Source organism: Phodopus roborovskii, unplaced genomic scaffold (genome assembly GCF_943737965.1).
Source record: "Phodopus roborovskii unplaced genomic scaffold, PHOROB, whole genome shotgun sequence".
Taxonomy (NCBI): domain Eukaryota; kingdom Metazoa; phylum Chordata; class Mammalia; order Rodentia; family Cricetidae; genus Phodopus; species Phodopus roborovskii.
In genome coordinates, this window is record NW_026126448.1 from 11,064,430 (window position 1) to 11,090,998 (window position 26,569).

Genomic DNA, 26,569 nt, shown 5'->3' on the forward strand with positions numbered 1-26,569 from the left:
CCTTAGTTTTGGCCAGGTCTCATGTAGTCAGCCTGGCCTTGAACTTGCTACATAGCCGAGGATGATCTTGAACTTGTGAGTTTCTGCCTTCTGCTGGGATCACAGGTGTGTACCACCACACCATTTTTGTGACACCCAGGCCTTTAGTCATTGCGTATCAGGTGAGCACTCTACCAGCTGAGCTACAGTCCCAGTCACACACACTCCCACCCCTGCCCTGTCTCAGTGGCCCCTGTGTGCTAGCTCTGGAGCAAGCTTGGTATGGGAGATCGGAAGACCCAGCTGTTGCCTTCAAGAGCTCCCGTGTGTGTGTGTGGGGGGGGGAGAGGGTCTTGATAAAATGCTAAGGGACACTGGCTCAGATCTGGTCTGTCTACCCTGGTCATTGTTCTATTGGCCAGCCAGGACATTCTGAAATTAGATAGTGTCTTAATCAGGGTTAGGATTGCGGTGAGGAAACTCCATAACCAAAGGAGCCTGGGAAGGGAAGGGTCTGTTTGGCTTATGTTTCCACATTAGAGTTCATCATCAAAGGAAGTCAGGACAGGAATCAACAGAGCTGGGCCCCAGGGGCAGGAGCTAGCTGATGCAGAGGCCATTGAGGGGTGCTAGCCGTCATAGTTCCACCTCTCACCCCCCCAATCCTTACCTAATATGAAGACATTTTCTCAACTGAGGCTCCCTCTCGATGACTCTAGCTTGTGTGAGGTTGGTATAAAACTAGCCAGCACAGATGGCTCATTTTTCCGTTTCAGTATCAATCTGGGTGTGTGTTGTCCCCAGAGGAAGCACTCTCCCCTCCTGGAGGCACACAGCCCTACAGCCCAAGGCCAAGCACCCGCTGAAGCCTGTCTTCCCTCATCACTCAACACACATGCACCATTAGGGACTTAGTCCCTTAATCACAAGCTGGGGTCAGCCAGGAAGGACTGGGTGTGGCAGGGCCAAGGGCCACCAAGGTGGCGTTATCTTTAGTGCTTCAGCCAATCCTGTTATGGCTCCACAGAGAGCCCCCAGTACGTGGCTACCAAGGAGCCCTTGGAATAGAGGACACAGGGCCTAGTCAAGGAAGAGAACAGAGCTGCCCTGGCCTGGGCAGGTACTCAGATATCCACAGGGACATGGTGGTGGCAGTGACTTTCTCAGATCCCATACTTGGTCTGGTGCCTGGAACCTTGGGCTTAGAGAACCTGACTCCTTGATGTCTCTTTATGTGCTGGCTCGGGAGACCTTTCCTGGTCCTCTCTGTGACTTAATGAAGCATTTGAAAGGGCAGAAAGGGACTAATTCCTAAGGACTGGTGGCCTGTGCCTTCTGCAACTTCCTGGTGGGTGGGTTTCACTCTGATCACTTGAATGTGACCTGTGAGTCTCCCACATGGCCCTCTGAGTGCATCCCTGTGCTCTGTGGCCCCAGTCCACCCTACTGTAACCATGATGCTCCCTGGGCTATTTAAGCATGCTATGCCACACATGCTGTCCTGCCACTTGGAAAGCCGTTCCATCGACTATCCTCACTCCAGCATCCTGCTTCACCCTTGGCTCAAAAGTGATCTCATTCCTTCCCGGCCTTTCAAACACCCCTTCTGTGATGTCTGTTTCTCCTCTGTGCTTCAGTCTGACCTAAAACCCCAGAATATAAAGTCTACAAAGGAAGGAGTTGACCTTTTGTTCACTGTTCTGTTTCCAGCACATAGTGCCTGGCATGCTCACTGCGGGAGCCCCGGGAAGTCCAGCTCCCAGGACTGCCTCCAGGATAGCAGTAAACAACTTCAAAGCAGTGAGGACTTGGGGGACATTTGAAAAAGACATAGACATACGTGATCTGAGGGTCATGTTTTTTTATTTCCAGCTCTCATAGTTTTAAATCTTTGGGTCCAGTTCTCTGGTTCTGTCTTTAGTTCCAATTCCCTACTTTTATATCATTAGTTTCAGTTACCACTAATTCCTCTGCTCACATGGCTTATATACACATTCAACAGCAAACTTTTGGTGATGATTAAAAAAAAAAAAGGTTACAAATGCTATTTTCTAGGGTCATAGTCACAATGCATTCCTCGAGTAAAACAATAAGGGACAGCTGTGGAATAAACTTGTCAGCTTCTGATTAGTAGGCAGCTGTAAAAGGGAGTATCGGCTGTAGCATTCTCTTAAGAAGGCTGCTTACAAGGGGCTATAGCAGAGAAAGGATAAACTATTGAGAGGTCTAAGGAAAAAGTAAAGAAGTTGTGTACTATTCTACATTTCTTAAGTGTATTAAGCCTTCTATAGACTGACATTGTGTGATTAATAAGATGTAAAGGTGTCAGGTGTGTGTGTGTGTGTGTGTGTGTGTGTGTCCTGTAGCCTTTAACAGGAAGAGTGCAGCTGCATGGCTGGGGCCCTTTGTGAGCAGTCTGTGAGTAACCAAGGCAACCTGTTGTAAACCAATGAGCTGGGTGAATAGTGCTGAGCAATTTGCTTTGAGTCCCAAGTCTAAAGATACAGTTTTCTACCCTGTATGTAGCCCCAGAGCACAAGAAGTGAGTTTACAGGTGGGAAACTTTTGATTTGAGGCTGTAAGGCTGGGCCATTTTTGGCAGTTCTGGCCATCTTTGAAACTCTTCCTATGTAAAGCTGTTTCTCTTTCTCTCTGGATTTGGTTAATTGGTTGTTATTATTGTCCTTTATATAAATTTTTAAACAGTTAGCTGAGCCTTGAGTTTTGTACCATAAACTGAGGTCAGAAGTTTCTGCAGTGTTAATTGTAGGGAGTGGCTGCTGGTCTCTTATCAGCCTGGCCTGGCTAAAGAAGCCAGCAAGGCAGTTTTAGGCCACTTTGTGCTCATAACCTCAGTTTAGCCACCTGCTTGTGCATATCTGCAAAGTTTAACCTACGGGTCCCTTCATTCAGTTTTGTTTGAATTTGCTCTTGAGGTTATGACTCAATTAATGCATGTAGCTTGTCTTAGAATTGAGAAGAAATTGTTTTCTTTATGCCTGTCTGAGCTAGTGCTAAAAAAACAAAAACAAAAACCAGGGCCTAAGTGTATCATAGTCCTTGTGGAATAATACATCTGGTTATGAAGCAAATCCTAGTATATTTTCTATATATCACAATTATACAGTTAATGAGAAATCATTTTCCTGACTATCCACAGATATGTGTCCATAAGACTGAGATGCAATCATGAGATTACATATACACATCACATGAGATTATACATTACAATGCTGTCCTTGCACTTGTAAATTTACATACAGAAGCAGTCAGTATTTATATACAACGTTTTCATAAGCATTGCCTATGAATTTCCTCCGTAAGATTAGTTGATCATCTGGTGGGTTGCCCATATAAATATCTGCTGTCATCTACTATAACTGCATCATGGCCCTCAACAGCTTGTGACAATTCATTAAATGAATGAAAAATATATCCAGAAACAACTCTAATCATCAAACTAGGAATGAAGTAACTTGGATTCAACTTGTGTGTGGCTGTCCTGATGGCTCAAGATTCCCTGTGGTTCTTTGCACCCTCCATAACTGAATTGTGAGCAGTCAAAACGCTGTGGGGTACTTCAATAGAACACTTGCCTAGCATGAGTGAGGCCCTGGATTTGACCCCACTAATACACACACACACACACACACACACACACACACACACACACACACACACACACACACGGAGGAAACGACAGTTAACAGAAAGGACACTACACCTAGATAGTTCAGCTGCCCAGAGATTCAACATGGTTCTTCCAGGTCACACCTTGTAGTACCTTCCCAACTACCACTCCACCGGAGCACCGAGGTTACTTGCCATAAGGGTGAGAAGGTCCCACCATCATCCCACTTCTAATACAGAATCCAGGGCAATCCTGTAAAACTAAGGCACATCATGCCCTAAGCCTTCATGCCCAACACTTCCTACACAAACAAGTAAAAGTTTAAAAGTAGGTGTGGCACAGCACGCCTTTGATCCTAGCACTAGGTACAGAGGCAGGCAGATCTCTGTGAGTTAGAGGCCAGCCAGAGGAGCCATCTCAAAAAGCTTAAAACTCTTCCATTTCAAAGCATTAGGGGCCTTGTGCATCCTAGGCAAGTACTCTAATTGAACAGTATCCCCAGCCCCCAAAGTCTGAATTCTCACAGCAGTTACAATGTACAGTACAATTTGTCCTCTCTGTTTCATCTCCCAAACTCTCTACTGGCCTTCTGGTGTTGCTCACCCATTTCAATGCCTTTATACCTATAGTTCCCCTTTTGTAAGACTCCTGCAGATATGTACAGGCCCTGTCCCTGGGCCCCATTATAGTTTTTTCTATACACACATTGTTAGTATTCAGGCATCTGTACTGGCCTGCCCTTGGGGTTCTGACAGGATACACCCTCAGCTGCAGCCACTGAGAGGACCACCTGTGCACAGTCACCATGTTCCCGTTTAAAAGGGCCCTGCCCACCTCCCATCCTCCTCTCTCTCTGTCTGCTCCCCTTTTCTCTCCCTTTGCTCCTGTACCCAGAGGATGGTCTCCCTGCTCTCCTTTCCCTTTTTTAGGATCCCATTCCCCTATAAAAACCCCTGTTTGAACCCTGTCACATGGCTTCTTTTTCTCTTCCGGCCTCTTTCTGAAAATTACAACACGCATACCTATGATAAAGTTTAGCTTCTAGGATATGATAAAGAAAAAAAGTTTTGCTTCTAAATTAGTCATAGTGAGAGATTAGTAGTAACTAATAAATCAGTTATGATAACACATTGGGTGTAGGGTTTGGATTATGGCTCAATTGATAGAATGCTTCAACTCTGGGTTTAATCTCTTGCATCACATAAACACGGTGGCACATGCTGGTCACCATATAATGGCACATGTAATTCCAGCACTCAGGAGGTGGAGTCAAGAAGACCAAATTCAAGGTCATCCTCAACTACACAGTAGCTTTGAGACCAACCTGGGATACAGGAGACCATATCCAAGAAAGTTTTTCTTTAACAACTTGACAAATGTTATTAGTATTTCTGTAATGGACTGAATAAAAGAAAAAAACCTATAGGAAGAAGGGACTGGTGTATCTTACTCACTGTTAGCTATAATTGAGGATCAGAGGCAAGCTCTGACCCCGACAGGCCAGTTATCTGTCCACTGGTATAGGCAATCCTGGTTTCTTGGGCTTTAGAATACCCGTGGGTATTTCCTGATTAATCTGGATGATAGAGAGGATCCAAGGGGCTGGAACAATAAAAACCAAGCCCAAGACAACCTGAGCTTACAACAATGGAGATGGGCTTACTCCAAGGCTGCTTCTGAGGTAATGCAGCAATGATGTATGTGCTGGGAAGGAACAGGAAGCAGCTGTGAGCCCTGGTGGCACTCAGATTCCGGCTGTTCACAGGACCCTTGGACAGCACTATTCTTGGAGGCGATCAACACATCTGGGTAACAGGACGCACAAATCACAACACAAAACCCAACATCAGGACGTAAATCTGCATTGGCAATTTTTAATGTCTCACTTGTGCAGGACTGAAACGTGTATTTAAAGGCACAGAAGGAAGGAAAGGCAATTATCTGAGCATGAAGTCATAGGGAAAGACGCTGGGGAGAAACCGTGGGCTGCTCTGCTTAGCTGAGGAAATAAACAATGCAGTGCTGAACTAGAGCTCTGAGGCTATTATGGTCTGTGTGAAGGCACCACTCACACACCAGGACATGGACAGACATTTGAAGCCGTCAAGCACACACCTTTTACCACTGGAGATCTTTCATGAGGCTGTTTCTGAAAGGAAATACCTGCCTGCCTACCAAGACTTAGAATTTAAAAAATGTAATCTGGTTTAATTATAACTTATGAATAAAAACATTACAAAATGAAGGCAGAGACTCTGCCTTGAACAAAGATAAAGTGTACTTTTTCCTGTAGTAAGAGAATCATGAATATTTCACCTTTACATCTTTTCAGATGTCATCTCTTCTTCTCATATTCCACATTTAACATCAGGAATGTGTACAAAATGGCAACTTCTGCTAAGTGAAAGGATGTACTATCAATTGTTGGGGAGAATGAATGAGAAAGGGCTGGTTTACCTCTAACAAGGCCAGGTGGGAGGAAAGGGGAGAATTAAACTTTCCTTTCCCTTTCTTTCTTTCCTTTGTTTAGACAGGGTCTCACTATGTAACCCTGGCTGGCCTCAGCTCACAGATCCACCTGCCTCTGCTTCAAGCACTGGGATTAAAGGTAAGTGCTACCAAACTTGGCTTAAAATTAAGACTTTCTTAAAAGATTTCTAATTTCAAGCACTATTAATTCCTAAGCTGGGTGTGGTGGCTCACACCTGCAATTCCAGCATTTGGAAGGCAGAGGAAGGAGGCTTGATAAGAGTTCTAGGCCATCCTAGGCTAAAGAATAAACTTGGGTCCAACAAGGGCTAGAGTGAGACCTTATCGCAAAAAAGACAGGGAAGGAAGGCGGGAAGCGGGGAGAGACAGGGAGGGGACTCCTGATTGGTGTGCCAAGAAACAGAAAGCTCTGTGACTGCGGCAGCACAGTGTAGACTAACAATGTCCATTTCAGTAGCATTAGCCTCACTGATTTGTACTTTTCTTTCTTATTTAAAACACTGATTGGCCAAGTTAAATCATAACAGCATGAAAGTAAAAACAAACTCCATGTAGGTATAAACACAATGATTGGGGGCCACTCTTTCTGTTTCTGTCTCGCAGAAACTACCTGGAGGTGATGTTTCTTCCTTTAAACACACAACCCGAATACCCTATACGCAGATTCCACATAGTGAAGAAATAAAACGAGCTGTGCATTGCCTTGACTAATTTTTACAAATTGATGGTAAACCAGATGTTAGATAAGACTATGCTTTAAAAATATTAAGCCTCAAATTTCTATTCAGTATTTTAAGAAATGGATTATTACAATCGTTTTTTTTAAATGAGATAGTAAATGTATTTAAATCTGGACTTTTATGTACTTAATCATTTTTCTTAAAAAATTAAGAACATCAAGAGCTGGAACATGCTGCCAGGACAGAAATAACCAGAAGTGTGTGCAGTCACGAGCGGCTCAGTCTTGTTTTGTGTTTTTCAGAGCCTGAAGCCTCTCTAATAGCGGAGGGTGCGAGTAGTGCCACGTTGAAAACAACCAGTCAGAAACTGGGAATCCCAGGTTATCCTTGTTCAGCTTGATCAAAGCAGAGTATAAGTCTTTAGCCATCCCAAGTTTCTTGGCAAAAGCATCGGCCTGGAACTCAAATCTGCGGCTCAGGACTGTCAGGCAGAAAGACAAAACCTGCAGAAGAAAAGAAAAGGGTTTAACCACCTGGTACCTTTATTGTCACCTAAGTCTTCATGAGTCAGGCTGCGGAGGAAGGCTGGTCAGGACATGAGAAAGGCAAGCCAAACCTATCGGGAGACTATGACTTAGGAACACAGGATGGGGGGGGTGGGCAGCATGTCAAACTGAGGTTTTCCCACCTCAAGCAAAAAGACCAGAAATGGGTGTATGTAGTGGAGCTCTGAGTTACACTTATCAAGGTTTTTATTGCTACTCTCCAATTCTCTACTTTTACCACCTAACAGTATTCTGTGCACTTAACTGTTTAGACTCAGATTTCTCTGCCGCCTTAATACTGTCCAGTATAGCTTTTATCCTCCTATACAGTGAGGAACTAGAAGGTTCTATGGTTTTGTTGATTTCTTTTCATATTACCCTAAAGAATCCACATCTGAAATAGGGAAAAACATAAGCGTAGTAATTTTGGAAAGTGTACATTACCTCATTGTAAGGTGAGAAAACAAACTGAAAGATGATCAAGAGTCCAATCAGGGTGGGTTGGCTGTCATAAAAACCAAAGGCGGCAAAAAGCACCTTTTGACCAATTAACACAGCAAACAAGAAGAAACACAGGAAAGAATTTATCTAGAAAAGAGGACATAACACTGGGTTACTATGATGCTAAGCAGGCCAGGGGGGCACTGTCTTAATCAATGATTGATGGGGGAGTGCCCATCTCACCTGGGCAGGTGGTCCTGGGTTGTATAAGAAAGCAGGCTGAGCAAGCCAGTAAGCAATGTTCCTCTATGGCAGTGGTTCTCAACACATCAGTTATCACATGGGAAATAAGATTCTGGGGCACAACATTGGCTAATGGATGTTTATTCGGGGAGAAATCACTGAACACCAGAAACAGATGACCGCCGCAGGTTCCTATTCAAAGGATGCCTCCCGATGCTCTCTGTCTCCAACCAGGAAGTAAGAAAGAGAGCTGGGGTCTAGGACCCCAGACCTAGTCCCTACAGGTCATGCTCGCACCTGTCCCCACCCCCCAATGGGCATGGTCAGTGCAGCAGGTGCGGGCAGGGGGGATATCTCACTAAAATTCCTAATGCTTCCATTCTTTAATATAGTACCTTATATTATGGTGGTTCCCCAATCATAAAATTATTTTACTGCTACATCATAACTGTAATTTCACTACTGATATGAATTGTAATATAAATAGTTGATATGCAACTCCCAGAGGGGTCATGGCCCACAGGTTGAGAACCGCTGCGCTGTGGCCTCTATTTAAGCTCTTTTCTCCAGGTTCCTTAAATGACACCCTCAGTGATAGAGTGTGACCTGAGATTTGTAAGATGAAATAAATCCCTTCTTCCACAACCTGAGATACAAGTTATGTTGGCACCAGCTCAAAGTATAGTGCCTCAGCACTTGGTGTCATGTAGGGATGGTCCTGGAAGGCACTGGCACAGATAAACTTTTTGGTTTTTTTGTTTGTTTTTTTGAAACAAGGATTCTCTGTGTAGCTCTGGCTGTCCTGAAACTTGCTCTGCAGACCAGGCTGGCCTTGAACTCAGAGAGCTGCCTGCCTCTGCCTCCCAGTGTGAGGGTTAAAGGCATGGGCCACCACCGATTGGTGAGAAATATTCTTGGTTAAGAGAACTTTAAATAGTACAGCTACCTAGCTATGGAGATATGAGATGAAAGCACGCACTAATTTGCGTGGGCAATTAGTGGTTTGGTCGGATGATCAGAGGCCTCAGAATACACTACAGGGAGGCTAGCTGCTTCCACAGATATTCTAGGTCTTGACAAAGGTGCTTATGACTAGTGGCCAAGGTGACAGACAGTCAGGGTATCAGTAAATAACACAGACCTTTTGTCAGAAGAGGTACCTGACTCCTACTAGGTACCCAATGTGTCTTCTGGGACAGCCCACTATACCCATTCTTTTATAGAAGGGGCAGTGATTTTCCTTATAGATCAAACACTTAGTTAGAATTAAATTTGGAGTTATTTAAGCCTTAAATCTTGTGTACATTTTTACAGCACAACTTCAAGCTAAGGAGCTAAGTTTCAACTAAAGACCTATGGCACAGGAAAACTGGGCTCACAAGTCTTCCCACGTAGCCCAGCATCTACTGGCCTTTCAGGAACAGAGACCCACCTAAGACTTAGTGAAGCATGACATGATGGTAACAGCCTGTAATTCTAGCACTGTGGAGGCAGGATTGCAAACTGAAAAGCCATCCTGATCTGCAGAATGAGATTCTATCTAAAAAGAAAACAAACAACCCCCCTACACACATAAACAGGATTCAGTTAATGCTGTATGTACTCAGAACCAGACAACAGAGTAATTGCTATTTCAGCCAGAGCTTGAGAACATCTTGGTTTGGAGCAGCAGTTCTCAACCTTCCTAACGCTGTGACCCTTTAGTACAGTTCTTCATGTTGTGGTGATCCCCAACCATAAATTTTTTTTTCACTGCAACTTCATAATTTTGCTAACGTTATGGATTGTAATATAAATATCTGTGTTTTCTGATGGTCTAGGTGGCCGCTGTGAAAGGGTCATTCGACCACAAAGGAGTTGTGATCCACAGGTTGAGAACTACTGGTTTAGAGGAACTCGCAACACCCTGAGGAGGAGTGGTGCTGGAATTGCTGACTACAATTTTCAGTGAATATATAATGACTTTGAAAGGAGGGGGAAGGGCTTTGGGTTAGTTTTGGCTTGGTATTGTTTCATCAGAAACAGGATGTGCCAGTCAGTCTTTGTCATGTCTGGGAAGAGGAACCTCACATGAAAAACTGTTCCCACCAGATGGCCTGGGGGCAAATCTGTAGGGATTGAATTGTGGGTGGTGCCAGTCCACCCCTGGGTAGGTATCCTGGGTGATATAAGAAAGCAGGCCAGTAAGTGGAGTTCCCTGGTGGCATCTGCTTCAGTTTCCTGCTCTGACGTCCCTCAGTGACAGAGTGTGACCTGAGAATTTTAAGATGAAATTAATACGTTCCTTCCCAAATTGCTTTTGGTCATGGCATTTTATCACAGCAATAGAAACCCCTACAACACAGGGTCTGACTAAGACACAGGGTCTGGCTATATACATACCCATGTTGGCTTCACACTCATAATCCTGCCTCAGTCTCCTGTCTGCTGAAATTAAAGGCATACATTTTTTTGTTTGTTTGTTTTTTATCACAGGGTTTCTCTGTGTAACAGCTCTGGCTGTCCTGAAACTCACTTTGTAAACCAGGTTGACCTAGAACTCCGAGATCTGCCTTCTTCTGCCTCCCAAAGTCATGTGACACCACTGCCTGGCAAAGGCATACACCTTTAATCTCATAATTTCATCTATAACATATACAAATAACAAGCTATGCTGGCACCAGATGAAAGTAGGGTGCCAAAAATGAACACTGTGGAAAAAAAAGGGGGGGGGAATGGAGAGATGGCTCAGCAGTTAAGAGCACTTGTTCTTGTGAAGGACCTGGGTTCGGTTCCAGCACCAACATCACATGGCTCATAACCATCTTTAACTCAACTCCAGGGGATCATATGCCTCTGGCCTCTGTGAGTACCTGCACTCAAGTACACATACTCATTTGGAAGACACATACCTTTATGTGATAAAGAATCATAAAAGCAGATCTATTGTTTTACAGTAGATTCTTTTTTTTAAGATGTATGTATTTATTTATTTATCACATACACAGTATTCTGTCTGCATGTATGCCCTCAGGCCAGAAGAGGGCACCAGATCTCATTATAGATGGTTGTGAGCCACCATGTGGTTGCTGGGAATTGAACTCAGGACCTCTAGAAGAGTAGCCAGTGCTCTTAACCTCTGAGCCATCTCTCCAGCCCCTACAGTAGATTCTTTTACAACCTTTTACACTTTTATTTATTTTTGTTTGATGGGTGTGAGTTTTTGTGGCAGCATGTATGTCATGGTAAGCATGTGAAGGTCAGAGGACAGCCTGCAGGAGTCAGTTCTCCCCTTCCACCAGCTGGGTCCCAGGAATCAATCTAACACTGTCACTTGATGGCAAGTACTTTTATACACTGAACCTTTTCACCAACCTTGAAAAAGCATTTAATGTTTGCCACTTCTTGGTTTTCACAGTTCATGTGTCTGAGCAACTCTGGTAGTGACAGCAATGATGGTGACAGCAATAAACACTAATATATACTTAACATGCTCTCACGATGCTCCCGGTACATTCCAAACTCTACCAACACTAGTCATATAATGCCTAACTAGCCCTAAGCCATATTATTCAATGAAGAAATGGAAGCAGAGAGAAATTAAGGAATTGCTTCAGGACCCTGCCTCAGCCTCCTGAATGGTAGGATTACAAGCCTGTGCCATCACTCCTGGCCTAATGAATGTCTTGTTCCCATTACTATATAATGTCTCAGGCCTGATATACTTTTATTTACTTACTTAGCTTTTCTTTTTAAGACCAAGTGTCATGTTACTGTGTAGCTCAGTTTGGCCTGAAAGCTACTATATAGCTCAGAATAGCCCTCAGTTTCTAAAACAATTATTTATTTATTTTCTTTATTATATGTGTGTGTACAAGAACACATACTACATTGCAAGTGTGGAGGTCAGAGGACAACTTGAGGGAGCTGGTACTCACCATGTGAGTCCTAGGGGTTAAACTTAGGCTTGGCAAAAAACAAACAAAGAAACAATCTTAGGCTTGGCAGTAAGCACCTTTAACTGCTAATCATCTTGCCAGCCTCTCTGGCTGAGATCCTTCTGTCTGGGTGTCCTATGTACTTAGGTTACAGGTGGGTACCACCACACTCATTTTTCCTGCCATTCTAACTATTCTTTTATAAAATGTAACTGTGAGCTGGGGTGCTGATGCACACCTGTAATCCCCAAACAAGGGAGGTGAAGGCAGAAGGATCAGGAGTTCAAGGTCATCTTTGGCTACATAATGAGTTCCAGGCCAGTCTAGACTACAGGAGACCCTGACTCCAAGTAAACAAAACAAAATATAATTGTCATTCCAAACTTACCTGACTAATAATGATATTTTTTATTGTATGTCCCAACTTCCAGTGTCCCAGTTCATGGCCAAGTACAGCCAGCACCTCCTCATTTTTACATCCTTGTTTCTTATTCTGAATCAAAGAAAAAAAGAGAAAGAAACCTATTTATAGCCTTTAATTTGATTGTATCTTTAGCTTTGATCCAGTAACATCCCTTCATGGATTCTAACAAAAACAACAGACTTCAGTACAGAACCTTTTTGCTTAACACAGCATTAACTACTACACCCCTAAAGATAGAACTATAAACGAGACAGGCTCTAACTTCACTAAGTTCAACACCCTTGACTAACTTAAATTAGGGGAAAAAAACGAAACAAAACTGGAAAAAGCACAAATCTTTACCCATCTACTAAAGAGTTAAACAAGTCATAATGACACCCCTTGACAGCCACATCCCAAACCCATTAGAAACTTCATCCTCAGGTTTGATCTGACATGGAAACTCCTTGTGTTGAGCATGATCAAGGAGCAGTCATGCAAAGTCACTGGGAACCCTGAAGGGAAGACTGCACGGTGTCAGCAGCACAGTGTCAGGAGCAGTCAACTGTATATGACAGACACACACAGTCACCAGGGACACCGACAGGAAGACAGCAGTGTCAGGAGCCGTCAACTGTATATGACAGACTAGAATAACAGGACCAGCTGAATGTCTACAAATATGCACATCTTGAGCATGACTCAAAAATACACCAGTAACAGCTGTTTAAAAATAGATCCTCAGGGGCTAGGGACATTCAAAACCTGTTGCCTAATATGCACAAGGCCCTGGTTCTAATCCCCAGCACTACAAAAAAAAAAAAAAAAATTAGAAAAATAAAAATTGATTCAAATTATAAGATAATGCCAGGAACGTAGGAGAAATAGGAAAGGTGAAATCAGCAATGTGGGGGCAACTGAAGCAGTCGGAGCTGAGTCACAAGGCAGCAGTGGGGAATACTGAGAGGCAGCTGAGTGCATTGCTGAACTTTCAAAGGACATGGTGAGCAGCAGTAAGCACCTCTAGCTAGAATAAGATCCGAGAGACCAGAGAAATGGCTCGGGGACAAAGGTGCTTGTGCCAACAAACATAAAACAAAAAGTTGGCTCAACAGATGAAGGTGCCTGGTACCAAACTGATGACCTGAGCCTGATCCTCAGGACTCACACAGTAGGAGAGAATCGACTCCTCAAGCGGGTCTTTTACTGCCACACATACAAGGCACATGAACACACACATACAGTAACTAAACTTGGTTAAAAAAAAAAAAATAAAGAAACCTAACATTCAAGTAATGATCTCTGAAAAAAAGAAAATAGAAACAAAAAGGAGCTCTGTGTGTGTAATGTGTGTGTGTGTGTGCGCGCGCGCGCGCACATGCTCGTGCACATGCATGCTCTCGAGAGTGTGTATGTGTCTACCAGGTCAGACAAATGCAAATCTTCACCAGGCCTGTACTCTATAAAAACCTCAAGGTTCTTCAAGATTAAGGTCAGTCCAATGGGCTGGAGAGATGGCTGCTCTTCCAGAGTACTGTGGTTCAATTTCTAGAACCCCCATTATAACTTACAACTGTCTGTAATTCAACTGATGCCATGTTCTGGCATCCTCGGGCACCGGGCATGTATGTGGCTGGCACACATATAGGCATGCAGGTCAAACACCCATAAACATATAGTTTTTTTTTCTAAATCAGTGACAAATTATAGTAAGAATCTCCAAGTACTTAGGAAACAAGTCACAACGAGTGAAAGATAACACAGAGCAGCATTAGTGCCGTAAGAATTTGTATAATGGTATTATCAGATTCAGAATACAAATAAGGAAACAGAGTCAGGCAGTGGTGCACACATCTTAAATCCCAGCACTCGGGGAGGCAGAGGCAGGCGCATCTCTGTGAGTTCCAAGGCCAGCATGGTATACAGAGTGAGTTCCAGAACAGCCCGAGCAACACAGCAAAACCATATCTTGAAAAACAAAACCAAAAGAATGGCAGAGGTAGTGTACACCTTTAATCCTAACACTGGGTAGGCAGAGGCAGGGAGGCAGCCTAGTCTACATAGTGAGTTCTAGGACAGCCAGAGCTATGTAGAGAGCCTGTCGAAAGAAAGAAAGAAAGAGAGAGAGAGAGAGAGAGAGAGAGAGAGAGAGAGAGAGAGAGAGAGAGAGTAAGAAAGGAAGAAAGAAAGAAAGAAAGAAAGAAAGAAAGAAAGAAAAAGGCAAAAGGCAAAGACATGACAGCGTAATAAGGAGAACATGAGAATATGGTAAACAATTGCCTTGCATGTGTTAAGTTCACCTTGGTTCACTTCCTAGCATGGGGATTGAAGACAGGATGACACACAACATGGGAATCATACTCAAAGCCATATCAGCGTGTAATGCAAAAAAGAAAAAGGGTAACTTGCCACCAAAAGGAGGCTCAATGATTTGCAGTGAAATGTCAGAAAGAACTGGTTTTCTTTCCTTCCTCATTAATGCCACATAAAAGAACACAAATAACACACAGTATGTGAGCACTCTCCTCTCCATAAAGCTCATACCTAGTCTCATTTGATCCTTAATAACACTGCACTGGTAACAAATGGAACAGCTTCACTTCAGACATAAAGAAAAGGACGCTGAGAAATCAAAATGTCTTGGAGGGTGGGGGATGATAGAATCCCAGCACTTGAGAGGTGGAGGAGCAGGGTCAAGGTCATCCCCAGCTACACAGAAAGTTCAAGGTCAGCCTAGCTACATGAGATCCTGTCTCAAAACAAAAAACTCTGTTCAGTCCCCCATGCAAAATCCTGCCTCATTCACATAGCCTCTTCTTAGAAACCTCCCTGTCTATTAGAATCTGCAGTAACACCTTACTTTTAAGATGGATACAGTCAAGGGAGACTGGGAGACAGGTTGAGGACCAAAAGTTGAGGCCACCTTGGGATACATTAGACTCTATCTCAACAAAAGAACAAAACACCAAACCTCAAAAAATTTTGTTTGTTTCCAAGACAGGGTTCGTCTGTGTAACAGCCCTGGCTGTCCTAGAACTTGCAAGCAGGCTGTCCTAGAACTCACAGAGATCTGCCTGCCTCTGCCTTTTGAGTGCTGGGATTACAGGCATGGACCACCATCGCCCAGCTATCCACACCTCAAATTTTAAAAAGCCACACTACTTCGGCTATTCAAGATATTTCATATATCTCAGCCTGTCTCAAACTATGGGCTCTTTGTCACCCCTACTCATGGATTTATTAGGGTAGGATGAGGTCTAAGGGATCATGGCATATAATTTATATCTAAACACTGAAGTTGATGAAATAAAAGCAGGTTCTTCAAGAAGCCAGCAAAAGGCGGCATGCTCAATTTACCACACTTCGAAGAGGTACTCGAACATTTATATTTTGTACTGCTGAGGACTGAATGCAGGCCTATGACATGCTAGGGAAGTATTCCTCTGAGCTACCCCAGCTACCAACTGTGTTTATAGCCAAATAAAACTGTTTTCAAAGATACTAAAGGTCTGCATTCTACTTCCATTGTTGCATCCCCTAAATCACTTGCTAGTGTGTAAATTAACTACAATGTCATAGGCCCTGAACTGGACACCCTTAAGCAGGCTCCCTGCTGAACCTGCAGGACTCTCAAGTTAACTCTTACTGACTCCCCCTTTCTCACCTTTAATTCCCTTCTTATGAAAATGACCTTGAGTCCTTGCCTCAGCTTTGACCTTCTTTGTCTCAGTTGGTTAACCCTAAGTGGCTTTTATTCTAATAGCCTAGTTGGCAAGGTAATTCCACTAAAAGTATTAACTTTATAAGTTAATGGTAGCTCATACTTATATTCTCAACACTCAGAAGCCTGAAGTAGGAAGTCCCAAATTTGAAGCCAGTTTTAGCTGAATACACAGTAAGTTCCAGGCCAATATGGGCAATGCACAGCAAGCCATGGTTTTCTGTGTGTGGGTGTACATGTATGTGTGTGGGATATGTGTGTATATGTGTGTGTGTGCATACAAGCATGTACACCTTAGCCTTGAGACAGGGTCTCTCACTGAACTGGAAGTTCTGTTTTGGCTGTCAGTGAGTGCTTAGGGTCTTCTTGTCTCTATACCTCCTGGCTGTTTACATAGGTGCTAGGGATTCCAATTCAGGTCCTCAAATTTGTAGAAAAAATGTTCTTACACACTGGGACATCTTCCCAGCTACACAAGACTCTGTCTTAAAAAGGGGGAGGGATAATTGGAGACATAGCTCAACAGTTACAAACATCTTGCAGAGGGCTCAGGTTCAATTCCCAATACCACATGGTGCCTCAAAAATCATCCATAACCCCAGTTCCAGGATATCTGATACCCTCTTCTGACATCCACAGGCACCATGCATGCACACGGTGCACATTCATACATACAGGCACAAACATTATTTTCCAGAACCTAAAAGGAAAAGCACAAGAGATTTCATGCGTGTTTTTTCACTTCATCTCACAACTCTAAAAGGTGAGCACTTTACTCCAACATTTCCCAATCATGAGATCATGTATCAGTCTGGCTCTACTCAACTCCCACCCAAGAATACCTAATAATATCTGGGGACCGTTTTGGCTGTAATATGTGAATGAGTGTGTATTGATCTCTAGAGGGGACAGGTTGATGATGCTGCCAAACATCACAGACTATCCAGTCCAGTAGTGCCAAGGTTGAGAGATCCTGCCAGCCTCTCCTCTGCCTCAAGGAATCAGACGTTCAGAAACCTTAAATTACTTGCTCATAGTTATGCAGCTGGTAATCGAATAGGGATCTAAAATCATCTAACATGACACCAAACCAAGGGCACATTCCATCCCATATAAAAATAGTGCAGGTTATTGCTGAAGATTTCTTGCTATTCTCCCTCATCCAGTTATTCTTAGTGCTTTACATTTTACTAGTCAGCATTAGCTGACCTCATCCAGCAATGTTTTTAGGCTCTCAGAACAGTTTTCTTGGGGTTGGGGCTAGGGCACACACCTTTTTTTTTGGGGGGGTGGTGTTTTAAGACTCCTTTAATCCCAGCATTTGGGAGGCAGAGACAGGTGGATCTCTGAGTTTGAGGCCAGCCTGCTCTACATAGTGAGTTCCAGGACAGTGAGGGCTGTGTATAGAGACCCTGTCTCAAAAACAAATAAAAACGACAAAATAGGGAAAGTTTTCTTGGGCTGGTGAGATGACTTGATGGGTAAAGATCTTTGTCAACAAGTCAGGAGACCCGAATTGACCCCTGAAACTCATGAAGCCGTGGAATTGATTCTACAAAATTGTTCTCTGATCTCTAGACACATGCTATGGCATGCACATATGTCAGTCACATGAGTGTGCACATGCACACAAAATAAAAAGTAAAAGAAATGCCTTCTCTTCTACTCCTCTGTATCTTGTATCTCTAGCTTCCCAGTCCCAGAGCAAAGGATGTTTGCCTGACTATCCCCTTTCACACTGTAAGCTTATAAAGATTAGACTTTTCTTCAACACAAGAAAAAAACTTTGTTTTTCGAGACAGCACCTCATATATGCCAGGCTGACCTTGAACTCAGAATAAAAATGAGCCTGAACTTCTGACCCTCCTGCCTTCACCTCCTGAGTGCTGGGATTATAGGTGTGAGCCATCATGACCAGTTTATTTGGTGCTTTGTATTGGATGTAGGCTTCATGCATTAGAGGCAAGCACTTTACCAACTAAGCCACATTCCAAGTCCCTACTTTTGGATTTTCTGTTTTTGTTGTTTTGTTTTTTGAGACAGTGTTTCTCTGTATAGCCTAGCCTTGGGTGTCCTGGAACTTGCTCTTTAGACCAGGATAGCCTTGAACTCAGATACCTGCCTGCCTCTGCCTCCCAAGTGCTGGAATTAAAGACACATGCCACCACCGCCCAGCTCTTTTGACAGCCCTGTCACTTGCTCTGTAGACTAAGCTTCAAACAACTTACCTCTGCCTCCTGGGTGCTGTGATTAAAGGTGTGAACGATCACCCCCAGTACTTCTGAACTTAATGTCCAGCAAAGTAGTTCAGTACAGAGCACATATTTCATAATTACGTGTTAAAAACAAATAAACCGATTTAATTATATAATGCACCCAAGAAACCTCAATGACTAAATGACAGGACTAGGTCTCCACTCTGTCCATTGCCAAAGTAAAGCCTATTAACTGCTACGTCTCAATTATACCAAAAAGTAAATGCTCATCTTCTTATTTTGTCTGCAGAAATTCTTTGATCAGAAACATAAATGAAATATGGGCCAATGAGATGACTCATCAGATAAAGGTGATTGCTGTAACAGGCCCTCAGACCTTAGCACAACTGATTCCATGATGGAAGTAACATTCAAGCCATAAAATTCAGCATGTGGGCAATGCCACCAGCCAAAATGAAAACAAAGACCCAATTCACCAGAATCCATAGTTCTGGGAAAGTCTCTAACCTTGTTTTCTGGCTTCTGTAGTTCTGTTCTCACTAACTGTTCTTGTTAACTGAATCATGCCAACTCAGGGTATGGTTTTTGTGCTTAAAAGTTCATCCTAAGGGGACTGGAGAGATGACTCAGGGGTTAAGAGCTGCCTGCCCTTCCAGAGGTTTTGAGTTCAGCAACCAATCACATGGTGGCTCAAACCATCTATAATGAGATCTGGTGCCCTCTTCTGGCTTGCAGGCATACATGCAGGCAGAACACTATATACATAATAAAGAAATCTTTTTTTAAAAAAAAGTTCATTCTAAGAAAGGCTTGGGACTACAATGGTGCGTCAATGATTACAACCAGTGTAGTCATCAGCCAGCTAACAAAGACATTTATTGGCTTAAACCTGTGTGTCCAAGTCCTAGATGAGTTCAATCCCCAGGATCTACAGTGGTAGGAGACAATTAACTTCTACAACTTGTCCTTCTGATTTCCATGTTTGCCACACATACATGAACACACATGTAAAGTTATTACATGATTTTTAAAAAATAAAATCTTTCAATTTTAATATGTACAATTTCACATTGTAATATGTGAAAACTTGCAAGGTAGTTTACTTAGCATGTAATAATGGTAATCATTTCTCCCAAACAGCAGAACTTTAAAGGGTCCATAGTATTTCTATTTGGTGGTCTCTGTGGACCTCACTTCTGTCAAATAAATTATGTATAAAAACTAAGTCAGAGTCTCTGAGGAAAAAAGAACTCACTTTCACTTTAGTTCTTATTTCTTCACTGTCCCCTTCACCATCATTGCGGGGTTCCATGACAGGCTCCTCCTGGTTGTCTTTGTTTAGAACAGAGTATTCTTCTAGTAGAGTGTCAAACAAAACTATTCTCTTGTTCTTGAAGAAGCCATAAAAGTAAGCATTGCTGTGGGAAGAGCGCTTAGATCCTATGGAAAAGACAGTCCAAAGCACGGAACAGAATTAAAACATCTGGGGTCCTTCAGAACTAATGGAGAGGACATTAACATTTCCAAGTTGTTTAACACCTGGAAAAAAAAACTGCATTAATAGAAATCATTAGCAGCAGTGGAATGACTGTCACCCTGCTCCATTTACACTCCCTGGTTTGTAGCAATAGCACACTAAGCCTAAATACCCAATTGAAATGATTTTTTTTTTTTCCAAGACAGAGTTTCTCTGTGGTTTTGGAGGCTGTCCTGGAACTGACTCTTGTAGACCAGGCTGGTTTCAAATTCGCAGAGATCCGCCAGCCTCTGCCTCCCAAGTGCTGGGTCTAAAGGCATACACTACCAACCGCCTGGCTGAAATGATTAAATTCTGGTAAAGCTATGAAGTGGAATTTTAAACAGCCAGAAAAAAAGTACATATACCTAATGGAATTTAGCAAAAGAAAAGCTCACCAAAGTATCATAAAGAATGCAAAATGCCGTGTGTGTGTGTGTGTGTGTGTGTGTGTGTGTGTGTGTGTGTGTGTGTATGTGTGTGTATGATTACTGTATTATCAAAAAAGTACATATAGATAGAAAGGCATAAACCCAAGGCTATGAGAAAAAACACCACAGTAAAGAAGTTCAGTTCAGGGGACCCAGAAGTATGGATGTCATTTGTCTTTGTTCCAGGGCTTTTAAAAAAAGCAGACAGCTATTATCAGGGAAGGCTCTGTGAGACTGGAAGGAAACTTTCAACAGAGGCTGAGAGTGCCGAACTGTGGTTGATATCACTTTCTGTTTTATGTATTTCTTCAATTTCCAAATGTTCTTCATTGTGCAGTGAGTTGAATAAAGTGACTAAGAGTACACTCTTGCATCTTTAATCCCAGCACTCAGGTGGATCTCTGTGAGTTCGAGGCCAGCCTGGTCTACTGAGCGAGTTCCAGGGCAGCCTCCAAAGCTACAGGGAAATCCTGACTCAAAAAAAGAGTACACTCGGAGCTTTGGTATGTATCCTGACTTTAGTATGTATCAGTTTTGAAAATGTAGGAACTGTTTTAAAGCTTTAGCTTCCTGCTTATGAAGCAAGGCTAATAATATGTACCTCATAAGATATTATGAAAACATACCTTCACCCACACTAAATACTACAATTATTTATATGTGTGTGTGTGTTTAAATGAATGACAAAATATTTCTCTTGAAAACTTTAAGTTTCCTAAAGAAAATGTGAATTATGCATCTACTCATTTTTATTTTTTAAAATTACCTACTTATTTTCATTTTGTATGCATTGATGTTTTTTACCTGCATGTATGCCTGTGTGAGAGTATCAAATTCCCTGCAACTGTTATGAGCTGACATATGGGTATTGGGAATTGATCCTGGGGCCTCTGCAAGAGTAGTCAGTGTTATTAACCGCTGAGCCATCTCTTTTATTTTATCAAAAGATTTATTTTTATTTATGCATTTTGCTTATGTGAGTGTGTACCACCTGTGTGCAGGGGGTGGCAGAAGCCGAGGGAAGCCATGGAGTAGAGGGGGTTGGGGAGATGACTTGTCATTTCAGAAACTTACTGCTCTTGAAGAGAACCTAAATTCAGTTCCTAACACCATATCAGGTGAATCAGAGCTACATATAACTCCAGTTCAAGGAGTTCTGATGTCTCTGATCTCCCATAATCAGACATACACATAACTTTTTAACACACACACACACACACACACACACACACACACACAAAATATTTTTCTCTGGGGGTTTATGTATCCCAGACTATTAACCAGTGCTATAATGGAGAACTTTGGATCCTCCTGCTTCTACCTTCCAAGTGCTAGGTTTATAGATGGGGCACAAAAGAAAGTTTATGTGGTGCTGGGCATAAGATCCTGGGGCTTGTGCATGCTAGGCAAGCATTCTACCAACTGAGCCATCAAGCATCTACTCATATTTCTAATATGACACACTTGGAAGTAAGTTTAGAATATAGTAAAGCCTTGATAAGTAGTAGCTATTATTATTTATTGTACTATAATATCATTTTTTTGGGTATAGTTGCCTGGAAGTTAAACAAACACATGGGTCTATTTTGTAAGTACTGTGGTAAACTTTGCTATCATTCTCATACTGCTTTCGTTTTAAGTGTGTGTGTGTGTGTGTGTGTGTGTGTGTACATGTGTATGGGTGACCACAAGGCCAGAAGGCGGCTTTGGGTCTTTGAATTGGAGTTACAGTTCTGGGTCATTCATCATGGGTTCTGGGAACCAAACTCAGTTCCACTTCAAGAACAACAGGCACATTTAACTGTCTAGCCCTCTCTCTAGCCCCTCATACTTATTTTTCTAAAATGAGGAAGGACCCTAGGACCTCATGCTTGCTAAGAAAGCATTCTACCAGGTCATATCCCCAGCCCTCATCTCCCACCTTGTAACATATAGTTCAGCTCTTCTAGATGCCATCTGAAACTATTGTTGGGGGTGGTCAGATCATATGCAGACAAATAAAACTGATGTCTCAATAGTTCCCATTGGTCCAGGCTTCTTCAAGTATGGTTCAAGGAAGAGCCACATCAAAATCATAGACACTGGCAACACCTATCAAGCCAGAGTCTCTAGAGTGGAAGCCAGGAACCTGTCTTTAACAAGTGTTCCAGGGAACCCATATGTAATTAACATTTAGAAGTTTCTGTACTACACTGTAAATCTTTTAAGCTACTGTGCCTGGCAAGTAGTGTATATTTGATAATGCTTGTTTACTGACTGAATTAATACTACCAGTAAAACAGTGAAGTAATGCATTGAGAACTCAGAATAAAGATTCAGTGTGAATGAAGGCGCCACACCCGTGTCTTCACACTTTGCTCTCCACTGGACTTTGGGCAGCACCTGACACAGATACATACACACCCTCCTGGTACACTTAGCCTCATTGCTGTCCATTCCTCTCTGCCAACTTTGAGCCTGGTGTTGCCCTCATCTTTGGCCTTAAACACCAGCCATGAGCCAGAGACTTCTAAACCTATGTTCCAAGGATAAGCTTTTCCCTGAAGTCCCAGGCTTGTGTATGTAGCCACCTGTGTGACATGTCTACACTGGAAGTCTACACACATATCTGTTAATTCTACGTTTTTAATTGCTGAATTTAATTTTTATTCCCTCTACAAATAACACTAAATTCTAAGCCAAAAATATATGCTTATTTTCCAACTTAGAGTTTAAGTATAATAACTCAACTATTTAAAATAAATACATTTTAATTTAAGGAAATTCATGGGGCTGGAGAGCTGGCTCAGTAGTTAGGAGCACGTGCTCTTGCAGAGGACCAGGGTCAATTCCCAGCACCCATAGGGTGATTCACAACTAGCTATAACTGCAGTTCCAATGGATCCAGGGATCCAATGCCCTCTTCTGACTTCCATGGGCACCAGGCACACATGGGGTAAACCGACATCCATTTGAACAAAACATGCATACACACAAAATAAAAATACATAAATCTAAAAAACCCAAACAACCCATAAAATTTATTTTAAAAAAGAAACTCACAAGTTGTGACTTCTTCTTTTGCCCAACAAGGTCACCTTAGTTTCTCCTAAACTTAAATTCAAGATTTCTCTTCAAGACAGTCCTTTAAAAAATCCTGGCATCATTTCGGTCTACTTGGACTCTTCTCCCTCTACCTGAATCGTGGACATATGGACACAACTTCAAAATTTCCATCTAAGAACTATGGAATTTCACTTTAAGCAATTTCCTTTAGGATCACTTTTAGGCTAGATGGGTTTGTCTGCTTCTCAATGCAGTCAGCTCCTCTGAACATGAACAAGTTCAGCTCACACTCATTTATAAGCTGTTACCCAGGATGATTAGGGCTTTCATCAGCTGTTAGCTGTCCTACAGTCCCTTCACCAGACCTGGGAACTGGTCCTGTGTGCAATACAAAAGCAATTATCATATGAGGGGTTTCCAACAATGTGCAGCTACAGAAGCCCCACAATAGATTTCAATGTGCCTGTATTCTGTAAGGAATTTTAAAATTAATTAATGTATGTGTGTATGTGTGGTGGTGGGGGGGTCTGAGACCAGATGAGGGTATCAGAGCCCTTAGAGCTGCTAAGTTTTTAGGACGTCCGACTTGCTAGAGGGGTACTCCGGTCCAAACTCTACTCATGATTTCAAAGCACTTTTCAATGTTGAGCCATTCTGCAGCTCCCTGTTAGCTTATTTATTTTTTGCATTTATGTATGCAGCATGGCTCAAGTGTGGAGGTCAGAGGACAATTTTCAGGACTTTGTTCTCTCTTTCTATCATGCAAGTTCTAGGCAATCGGTTCAGTCCTCGGGCTTGGTAACAAGTCCTGTACTCACTGGGTCATCTCTCTTGTTGGTCTTTAAGATTAAAAAAAAATTATGTGTGTGTGTGTGTGTGTGTGTGTGTGTGCACATGTGTGAGTGTCTGCAAAGGCCAAAACAGGGCAAAGGATCCCCTGGGTCTAGAGTTCCAGGTGGTTGTGAGCCACCCAATATGGGTGGCTGGGATCCAAACTCTGGGCCTCTGGAAGAGTAGCAAGTGCTCTTAACTGCTGAGCCACCTCTCCAGGCCCTGGATGTTTATATTTTTAATCTGTGTTTTTTTTTTTTTTTTTTTTTTTTTTTTTTTTTCCATTTGTTACTGGAATTTCCTGTCAGAGGGAATTTCACAGTGAAGGTCTTGTGTGAGACTACTTCTTATTTGGGAAACCTAAAAGCCAGATATTTGCTTCCTCAGCAGTTCCTGTAACTAGCCCCATGCACCAGCTTAGTGGGTAAGATGGAGCCCTGGGAATTCTGAATAGTCCAGAGAATCACACAAAGAAGCAAAGCAGTCAAGAATTCATTCTACAGCTGCCAGCTGTGAAGGCTCCATTTTAAAACAAATTTACTTAAATTTATTTTTAGACTTATTTATTTTATTTTATATGCATGGATGTGCACCATGTGTGCCTGGTGCCTAAGAGTCCAGAAAAGGGTGTCAGATCCCTTGGAACTGGAGTATAGATAGTTGTGAGTCACCATGTAGGTGCTGGGAACTGAACTTGGATTCTCTGGAAGGACAACAAGTGCTCTTAACCACTAAGCCACCTTTTCAATCCTTTCTACAAAAAAAAAAAAAAAAAAAAGTATAAGTGCATATATGTGTGCACATGTATATGTGTGCATGTGGAGGTCACAGAACAATCTCAGGTGTTATCCTTACAAATGCCATCCACTTCCTTTGAGATAGAGGCCCAGGGATAGTGAGCCCCAGGGATCCTCTGCTTTCTACCTCCCCAGTGCAGGGAATACCACTGAGTGCCACTGTAAAATGCATTTTTTTTTCCTTTTTTTTTTTTTTTTTAAGGTTTTTTAAGACAGAGTTTCTTTGTGTAGCTCTGGCTGTCCTAGAACTTTCTCTGTAGAACAGACTGGCCTTGAACTCACAGAGATCTGCCTGCCTCTGCTTCCCCAGTGCTGGGATTAAAGACACGAACCACCCCCCAACACACACACAATGCATTTTTATATCTGATCTGGAGATCAAACTCAGGTCCTCACACTTGCAAGGCAAGCCTTTTATCAATGAGGTTAAGTTATGTTAAGCTTCAAATACAGGATTCTGCAGTGGCCAACAACAGTAATTTCCCCATACTGGATCTACCCACAATTCTGAATTCAAAGCCACCCATTTAAGAGTCTATTTTCCAAGGTTGGTAAATAGCTTTTTGAAGATTTTGTAGCTCTCAATAAGAAATTCTTCTGCTTAAATTAGCCCATTGGTTGCAGAGCTGTGAGTAAGATGATATGTAAAGGTATCTGAATACTAACACAGACATGAGAACTTCAATTCCTTACAAATCTGTTATTCTTCCAATTCTATTCCCATCTATACGACTGTCCATATCAACTCTAGGCATTTGTTACCCTTGATTATTCACTTGACTGTTTCTTCCTTATTTCCCCTCTATGTAATCTATTAGCAAATGGCATCAACGTTCCCTGCTTCCTGTGGTGATATTTTGTTTGTGCTCTAACAAATAAAGCTTGCCTGGAGATGAGAGGGTGGAGCTAGCCACTAGTTAACCACAGAGGTCTGGAAATCTGTACAGACAGGAAGTGATAAGGCTGGATGGAGATAGGACCTAGGCCCCTTTCCAGCTGAGGTGTTGCTAGGTAAGAGGTGGCTGTGGCTTGTTCCTTTGTCCCTTTCATCTTTCAGCATTCAAACCATATCTGGCTCCAGGTTTTTATCATTAAGAGCAATTAGAACACATGAAACAGTTTCTCTTCATCAACTATTGCTTTAGTCTAAAATAAAGCAAAACAGAAGAAACGACAAAAAACACCCTTCCTTTCTAAGCTGGATTACATACAGCCTCCTACGCTCTCTCTGCTTCCATTCTTGCCTTGCCCTACAATGCACTCACCACACAGAAACCCGAGATCTTTTCCTGGTTGTGTGTGGTGGCTCATACCTGTAATCCCAGCGCTAGCGAAGCAGAGGCAGTAGGATCAGGAGTTCAAGGTTAGCCTCAATTGCACAGTAATTCTCAAGTCAGCTGGGGCTACTTGGGCTGTCTCAATCATCAAGAAAAACCACACTCCTCACCCTGACTGGCAGAGAGGCCTGTCAGGTTGCTGACCGCTTGCTTCTAGCTGCTCCTTCTAGTTACAACCACCTTTGTTCCCCCTTCACTTTGCACTTGCTTCTCACTGGTGACATTTTAGTTTACAGTAGGCACCAGAAAATGATGGCTTCAGGCTAAATCCAGGTGCTGCTTGTTTGCACGTGGTCTTACTGGAACACAGCAAGGGTCAATTGCTCATGCCCTGTCTGTGGCTGCT

General features: G+C 42.6%; 1 protein-coding gene across 1 annotated transcript in view; it reads right to left on the minus strand.

Annotated features, from left to right (window-relative positions):
- Positions 1–5,464: 5,464 nt before the first annotated feature.
- Positions 5,465–26,569, minus strand: part of Zmpste24 (zinc metallopeptidase STE24) — a 34,905-nt gene continuing 13,800 nt past the window's right edge. Inside the window, exons 7-10 of the mRNA XM_051188685.1 lie at positions 19,522–19,706; positions 12,315–12,419; positions 7,770–7,913; positions 5,465–7,283 (exon numbers count right to left, since the gene is read on the minus strand). Of these exons, the coding sequence (XP_051044642.1) occupies positions 7,059–7,283; positions 7,770–7,913; positions 12,315–12,419; positions 19,522–19,706 (659 nt within the window). The 3' untranslated portion in view covers positions 5,465–7,058. The remainder of the gene's footprint in view (positions 7,284–7,769; positions 7,914–12,314; positions 12,420–19,521; positions 19,707–26,569) is intronic.